Consider the following 8811-nt stretch of genomic DNA (forward strand, 5'->3'; position numbering starts at 1 on the left):
TGCTCTTGCTAAATCAAAGTTGATTTCAAATGTGAGTGGAAGTGTTTAGTGGTATGGTTGTGATGTGTGTGTGTGTGTGTGTGTGTGTGTGTGTGTGTGTTGCCTCATGTGGCTCTATGATGGGACAGTGTTGAAAGGTTCCAGCCTGAGGGACGCAAAGCAGAAAAGCAGACTTTTCCCCAATAAAGCACAACAAGACCTAAGTTTGTCAATAGGCCAGTTCACACCCCCGATCAGCTCATTAATCACAGCTTTCAGGACCACAGGCACAAATATCTTATTGTTATTGTTGTTATTGGATGTCTCTCTTAAGTAGAAGTGATTGTATTAATATTGTTCTTTTCCAATGGACCTTATGATCAATGATGACCCCCTCAACATGCTGTCTGTGTGATACGACCTTAAAGGTTCACTGAGGTCCAAGACACACAAATAAAGCTAAATGTGTATTTTTATATTCCTGGAAGGATTTTTTCGTGATTAGCCTGCATTATATATTTTAATAGTTTAGATAAAATAATAAATTTTGTAATGTAGGCTTTAGGTGGGACATGCATATTACATGGAAGTTATAACAACATTAATTGCAGTGTGTTAGAGATTGTTATCACGATATTTGGTTTTATTATAGAAAATTTCAACATTCCAATTCCGAACCAACATATACAACTGTTCAAGTTTTATCAGAGCCACGAGCAAAGCAGAGTCAGAGAGCAAAGTAGTATAAACAGTCAGATGTTTATTGAGCTGTAATTCGTCAAAGCACAGTTTTTCATCAGACAAGCATCATTAGACAGAGGTTCAGGCACTTGTGGTAATTCACAAACAATCTCTACACAAAATGTAAGCAGTTGGCCATGGCATGCAAAGAGTAAAGCATGTGTGTGCTGAGTATGTACGTGTCTGTGTATGTCTTTGCTTGCATGTGCTTGAGCATGTGTGCATGAAGTAAGGTGTTTGCATGGGAGAGAGAGAGCAAGAGTCCCGCCATTTTGTTGCAAAGAAGGGCATCACTTAGGCATTGGCTTCTTTTTGGGAGGTGGTGTTTACGCACATGTGAGGAAGGAAGGAATGGAGAGAAAGGTGGAATGGATCTAGGACGGACAGGTAGGGGAGGTTAATTACAGGGACAGGGTGGAGAGGATTTAGCTCTTGGTGACGGTAGCAGCGATGGCCTCGAAGATAGCATGGAACTTATCCTTGATGTCAGCAGCTAAAGGTGCAATCTTCTCCTGCAGGGCAGTGAGCTCTTCCATGTTGATGGTCTGCGCCTGGTTGTAGGACTGTGTCAGCTTGTCCTTGTATTCCTCGACGTAGGGAGCAGCCAGTGTCTTCAGATTCTCCAGACGCTCAGAGAGCTTCTCACGCACACCCTCCACAATGGGCATCATGGCGGTCTTGGTCTCCTCCACGTTGACAGCTACCTTGGCCTTCAGCTGCTCCACAAGGGCTCCACCTTGGCCTTCAGACTTTCCATCTCAGCGGCGTGCTTGGTTTGGTACTCTGTGACGATGGGCTCAATCTGCTCGCGGTAGTCAGCAATGTGTTTTTCAATGACCTCCCTCAGCTTGGCACGTTCGGGCTCATACTTGGCTTTCAGGGCCTCGATATCCTCTGTGACAGCGGTACGGAAGTCAGCGGTGGCGTCAGAGATGGTGGCGACGACGTTGTCAGTGATGGGAGAGACAGTCTTCTGCAGTTCCTTGATCTGAGTGTACAGTTGGTCAATGCGCTCAGTTAGGGTGGTCCTGGGAGAGAACAGAGATGGGGGAGCAAAACCATTTTAGCGAAAGTTCAATAAACACATCAACGAGTAAATGGTGACTAGAAAATGGTGAACAAGCCAGTGATTAGTATCAGTGACTGAAAGTGGGCCTGACTGGGGGAATGACATGGTCTTACTTGATTGCACTGTACTCAGCTCCATCGAGGTTGTCCAGGGCTTTGGTGGCACCGTCCTTCACCTGAGTCAGGTAGAGATCGACAGCAGACCTGATTTGGTCCAGCTGGGAGGGTGCATCAGCCTGGAGAAAAGCGGCGTGAGAGCCTGAAGAGGAAAGGAAAGGTGGGGAGGAGAAATGAGCAGAAAGAGAGTGAAAGGGACAGAGGGGGGTTCAAGCAACAGTTTAAATGTCATGTAAAATTGATCCACTGACTAAATTAGGCTGTACATTCAGGCATAGTGTTTCCCTTAAGTAAGGAATGGCACATTCAGGACTCACCGACAGCCAGAAGGGCAAGAGCGAGAGCCACGAATTTCATGATGGTGGTCTAGAGTAAAAAAAAAAAATTGCAAAAAAATGTGCACGGTTAATGATTCAGTGCACACGTCACACTCACAGTATCACTGTTAAAGGAGTTTTAATACAACATGTTCAAATTACACATAGAATAAAATAATTTCAAAATAGAAACCCATTAGTCCAATTAAACATAAATCCCCAACCTAAAGCAATGTGTAGGCCAGATGAACAGGCTTAAAAGTAAGAATGCTTTAACACACCGTTAAAGGTTACACACTCCTATGGCTGCCTATTAAAAGAAACTGTAATCTGGGTAGATTAGGGATGGCTACAAATTAGAGAGACAGCTAATTCAGATTAGCTCTGGACCACAGCGTAATCCTGATCCAGGCTTTGCAGTAGGTCACAGTCACAGAATTAGCAGGTCATCTCTCTGATCTCAAAGACAGTCTCAATCCAGAAGCACTTAAATTTAGGGATTTCTTCATCTGCTTGAAATGAATATAACTGCTAAAAAATAACCAAAAGGTTAGTCCCTTCCTTCTAGAGAAACTTATTTTAGGCACCAGTTCACAACTTCATCAAAGTTAACAGTTTGCAGAAAGCTCGGTCGCAGACAAAAAAGTTCCCCACTGTTTTTTTGGACCCCCACTTCTACAGCCCAAGTCCCAGTTAGAGCCATAGCAGTTGCTTGTCTTACCTGGTGGAGTTCTTGACGAGACTGAACAACTTCAACAAGAGCAGACTTTTTATAGCGCCGGGTGAGGGATGAGTTCATGTGGGGAGGAGGGGCGCTGGTGGAGGTGTGTGGACTGTGTGTCTCCGTGGAGGTGGACCTCACACCCCCTGCCATCTCCCTCAGCAGGGAACTGGATTGAGAGTTCAATGGTCACCTGCTTGGAGGAGATCACTCAGCACACACTCAGCACACACTCACAGAATCACTATACATTATCATACATCCAACATACAGTTATACAGAAGTATAAACACTTCTTAGTGTCCTCTAAATTGACCACATTTTTAGGGCAACAGGATATTATGATGCTTCTGTTACATCAAAAGGCTATAAGCATTTTCCCCCTGCTTGATAAGGACCTTTCTCATTTGTCATGTGGCCACACCGTTCTTGTTGTGTAGAAGACATGAAAGGCTGACATAAACAAAAGGGACCTCTGTGTGAAGACGGAGCCGTGAAGCTTGTTAAATTAGGATGGAAGTGTGAAAATGATGAAAAGGGGAGCGAGTGACAAACCAGAACATTTAGGTTTTTTTTAATGATATCAAGCTAAAAGTAGAGGGTCAGGTAAGCTGGAAGGAGAGAAAATTGGTGGAAAGAAGGACAATAAGATGGCAGACAAGCAAATAGGTATGGAAGTTAAAAAGGCTACATACAAATTGTTAACATTTCCCCTACATAACCTAAGAGTGTGTAGGACAGGAAAGCCACATTGTTTACAGTGCTGCCAAGAGACACAAACAAGAGCAAATAGAAGATAGTGACTTGTTGCAATCCACTCTGAAATGTAATCACATTCAATCTGCATTCACTAAATAGTGAATGACAAATGTGCATGCACTCACATCCACACAGACCAACACAGTACCACGACACGGTGCAGTAATGAAGTGAGAACAGAGTATCAAGACAGCCTTATCTCAGTTTATGGATAACAAAGTTTGTGGCTGGAGTGTGTGCGATGATTAATAGGTCAAAGAGTGGTGTGCCTTGCTGTTGTTTGTTGTCCTATCACCAGTGGACTTTGTCACCGTGGCTTCATGTAATATGAGGAATAGCAATGGTCATACAGTATTATAGACAGTTCTCCCCTATTATCCACATACTGTATGTGTTTAGATCATAGGTACTATAATGTCTTCTGTCACACAAGCATTGCCCTCACATAAATGCCTATTCTTTTGAGATTTGCAATAGATTAGATCAGAATCAGAATCAGAAAGAGCTTTATTGTCAAGTAGTTTTTTACACGCACAAGGAATTTGCTTTGGAGATAAGGTGCTACACGTAGACAAACAAACAGTTGACATAAAGTAATGTAGAAATATATAAATACAGAATAAACAAAGGCAAGTTATAAAAGAATAATAAAATAATTGAGAATAATACAACTATTCCTATATAATAATACAACAATTCCTTTCCTTTATTAGGAAAACAGTGTTTATAAAAACGTGCATAAAAAGCATGCTCTGTTTCAGTAACTAAATGGTTTTACTTAAAACCGAAAAGGTGACATAATCTGTGTTGTACCCTTTGTGTGTTGACGTGCTGTAGAAAAATTCTGCACAAGCATCTCTATGGGCTGATAGGTGTACCATGATAGAAGAACAACGTTGCCTTCTATATATCACACCACAACTATATAGATGCAGAGTAAAAGCTAGCATAATAGTGCCAGGTTATTGGGTGCAAGGTTAATCATTGCCATCAGTGGTCAGTAGCAATCAGCTGTAAGCAAGAGACTGGTCTGTGTTTCTTAGATGTTATAGTTCATGTAGCCTATATAATCAATGCACTTTTCTCTGAATACCATTGCTTTGAAATTCTAGGACTGTCAGTTACAGCTCTGAGTCATTGCAACATGTCCAGTTCATATCTTATGCAACATGTGGCAAGATACAACAGCAAGAGCTCAAATTATGTACACTAACATACATTATATATACAACATTAAAGACAAGGGAAGGAAAGGGTATGGATGAGACCATACTCTCAGCTTGTTCAAGCTCACCACAGCGAATAAAACATATTGATGTGGTTAGATATCCTCAGTACACAGTTCTCTTGCAGCAGTCAATAAGGAAAAAATAGCAACCCCTCTACAATTTTGAAATCTGAGAGAATGGCCTTGCAATAAATATTACATTGGAGTTGACTGAACTAAATGATCAATTGTAAGGATGTAGCTGGCATGTTGAACAGTGTTTCTAATATTTTGATTTCCCCTAGTATGTAAATGGGTCGGTCACACATAGCATTAGTGTGGTGGTTTCTATTTTTCAGAGGTGTAAACCACGAAACAAATTTCCTGTTTGTGCCAGTGTTTGTCTGCAGCGAGTGCTCTATGCATTTTTAAAAAGCAGATCACATTTGACCCTTCTTTGTCTTTCAGTTTTTTTTATCATTTCACACTGTGGGGTTTACATTTATCTCACCTGCTGAATCCAAACTCATTCACTTTTTTTACAAACAGGAGCCAAGCTGAGCTTAATGAGGCCATGAAGGCAGATGGGTGACAGAGTTGGCACCTCCGCGAGCCACATCAATGCCTGCTAGGCATTGACGCTACCCCTTTGTCTGACACCAATTAGCGAAAATACAGCAGACGTTTCGAAATTTGAATAGAAGCTTTGTAGTTGACCGGTAGTATATCTGAATTTCTGCCTGAGGAGTGCCTTATTTAGCCAAGCAAAGTAGAGTAGCCAAGCAAGGAAACCCAGAGTTTTGAACCGTTGGCTGAACTAAAGCAACTTGCTAGATGCTACCTTGGGCTCTGGTAAAGTGTCAGGGGCATTTTTCAGACTAAACAAGCAATCAAAAAAATTATCAACAATGAAAATAATCATCAGTTGCAGGCACACCAAGAGGGATAAAAGGCTGAACAGAACACAGCACATTACTCCAGCTTGTGGTGTCATTGTACAGTAGTCTTTAGAGCTTTTGACCTGGGCCGTGCGATAAGAGTGTTCTGCGTATCACCTGCTCTGAGCTCAGAGCGTCAGAGACCAGGAGTGAAACAGGCTTTGTCAGAAGAATGACTCTTATCTGGACCAGCAACCTTTGAGACTGCTTGCACCACGCTGATTAAGCATCAAGAAGGAGCCATCTATCGACATTACTGCCATTATCAATACAAACTCGGAACATCAGCTGACTAGAAAATTGCTCAGGTTGCATTTTAGGAATACTAAAGGCATCTGAACACTAAATTATTATGACAAAAACATTTAAAATGGAGCAAAAAATGTTTATCATGTGGAATATTAAATTTAGGGACATTTTCAAACATAATTAAGGAAATTCCTGGCAGACAACTATTTTGGGCAAAATCACAAAGGTAGGCCTTTGGTACTGGGTCAAAGATCCAGCTGGATTGCAAACATAATCTGGGTTTAATTTAAGACAATATCATTGCTAAACAGAGACTATAATGTGTTTAAAGTAAGAAGTTGGTGTATTTTTTTTAGCATCAACAGTTACATAAGGCCAGCTGATTTCTAGCTAAACAAATATGATGGGATTTATTGCTACTAATAAACAGGAACTTCTTTGTCCATGATCTACAACCAGTTTTACAGTGACCATCAAACAGCCAGACAGATGTGGGGTAATTGCCTGGAGCTGATAAATATTTAATCAGCAAATCCACCATTTGATCAGGCCCTGGCTGAGGTTCAGAGGTCACGTCATTGTTCCAGCTGCCTCCATGATGGAGCACTGTTCTCAAACCAGCAGGGGAGGTTATCTCAGCTGTGAGCAACAGTGCGGTGATCTTGCTCATTTTCTTTTCACACACCATTTCAGATCGCTATACCCAAGTCTACTTAACTGTCTTGAAATGGTTTTGCAATGTCACATCTGTTGAGGTCGCTTCTGCTTTAATACAGATATTTGGACCAAAGCCCTGGTCACAGAGTGTCACTGTAGGTTGCATCTCCCTGTTGGTTATACAGCTTGACAGCAACGCAGGAAAATCCACTCTGAACTCAGATAACCTAAATCATTGGAGGAGCAGAATGAAGGTTCTGATTAGTGATAGGGGACATTATCTTCTCCTTTTACGAGCCTCTGTAGCCATTTACTGCTCTTAAGTCTGTTCCAAAGATAATGCAGTGTACTAAAGTGCACAGTTAAATGTTAGGGCCTGCCAACATCAGAAGAACATGTTACTTGGTTCAGAAGCTCTACAGTTCTGAAGGCTGGTGCAACAGCAAATGCTATAACAAATCAACAATCAAAAAGATACACACAATCTAGTGTAAATCTTTGTTAGATGTCGCGTCAATAAGGTCACTGCAAGAAAAGGCAATATTATGAATCATGGTAGAGTTTTATGTAGAGTTAAAAGAGGATTTTGAGGTACTTAGACTTTATTCCATTTCAGATAAATAAGCTTTCTTCACTTCACTACATTTATCTTTTGGATATACAAACTATAAATATGCAGACATATTATTATTATATATGCAGATTCATATTTCACATGTAAAACAATGGAAAAGCTCATTCACGATAATGCATTACAAAAATTTAATCTAACATGCAGGTAAGTACACTTACTGCTAAATGCTTTTACAAAAATTCCGAATGCACAAGTATTTTAAATGTATTATGACTTCTACATTCATTATTTTAATGCTTTTTCCACTATGATTTTTAAGCAAGGTATCTAACCCATCAGTTACTGGTGCACACATGAACTTGGTTGCATCGCTTTTCTCAATTTCAAATGAAGTTTCATGAAAGGGACAGGGCTGGGACAGGGGACAAGCTTCCCATGCTGGGTTTACTGATTTAGCTGATGCTTTTATCCAAAGTGACTTACAATTGCCACATATGTCAGAGGTCGCATGCCTCTGCAGTAATTAGGAGACACTTTTGTTTACATGTCGCAGGGGGAATTGAACCCAGGTCTTTCACACCAAAGGCATGCGTCTTATCCACTGTACCATCACCACCCCATGTTCATCAACACAGTTGTAACATCTACCACCATCATAAATGAAAGAGGATGAGTTGACACAAATTTTAATATCAAAACTTCATGGGTATACAAATTGCAGCTCCTTCACAAACTGAAACATACAGTGCTTGACACGTTTGGGGTGCTGAGATTGAAATAGGCCTGCACACCGCAATCTCACGTTAAGACTGTGTATGTCATTTGGAGCGTAGGTGTTGAGTTGACCATCTGAGTTTCAAGGCCTGTTTGTAATGCTAAAGCTACCATTGCCCAAGATATAGAGGTCATTCACCCTGTTTCTAGATATCTAACCGCCCACACCATGACAAACATAGGATGGAAAGAAAAGTTGTTTTTACCTGATACTATTCATGTCAAGGATTACTTTTTGGTACCTATTATCTAATGTTCCATAATTATTATTAATATGTGTTTATTAGATTTAATGTAGCCTACCTAACATCAAAAATAAGCATTTCTAATAAGTGACAAACCAAAATGTGAGAGGGGAGGAAATATGTGTTGAGAAGTAGGAGATATTTGAAAACTTACTGCAATTGGGCCATATTAAACCAGACAGTGAAAATATTTTTCTGTATTCAGTGCGTTACCACAGCTCCTGTCAGAGGGGTGGACTAAAGACTGCTTGTCAAGTGAACCAGTTATGTTGCATCAGTCCTCCCCTCGCCTGCCCTCTTGTGGTTAGAACCCTGAGTAAAGATTTATCAGGACAGAAGTCAAAGTAAGAAGTGTTTATTCGTTTGAAGCTGTAACCCTGCTCTGTGCGCGCACAACACCAGATGATATTTTGAAAATCTTCTGCAAGATACTGGACGGGAAACATATTCTAATTTACTCGGTTG

The 8811-nt window shown here is 40.9% G+C and overlaps 1 protein-coding gene across 1 annotated transcript; it reads right to left on the reverse strand.

Moving 5' to 3' along the window:
- Positions 1-719: 719 nt before the first annotated feature.
- On the reverse strand, positions 720-3111 carry apoa1b (apolipoprotein A-Ib). The gene is given in 5 exon segments (XM_038692601.1): positions 720-1447; positions 1450-1748; positions 1903-2047; positions 2223-2271; positions 2944-3111. Coding segments are annotated over 5 exon segments (948 nt in total). The 5' UTR covers positions 3097-3111; the 3' UTR covers positions 720-1145.
- Positions 3112-8811: the final 5700 nt, after the last annotated feature.

Source organism: Micropterus salmoides, unplaced genomic scaffold (assembly GCF_014851395.1).
Source record: "Micropterus salmoides isolate LMB-PRFRI ecotype aquatic unplaced genomic scaffold, ASM1485139v1 Ms_hic_scaffold_3, whole genome shotgun sequence".
Taxonomy (NCBI): domain Eukaryota; kingdom Metazoa; phylum Chordata; class Actinopteri; order Centrarchiformes; family Centrarchidae; genus Micropterus; species Micropterus salmoides.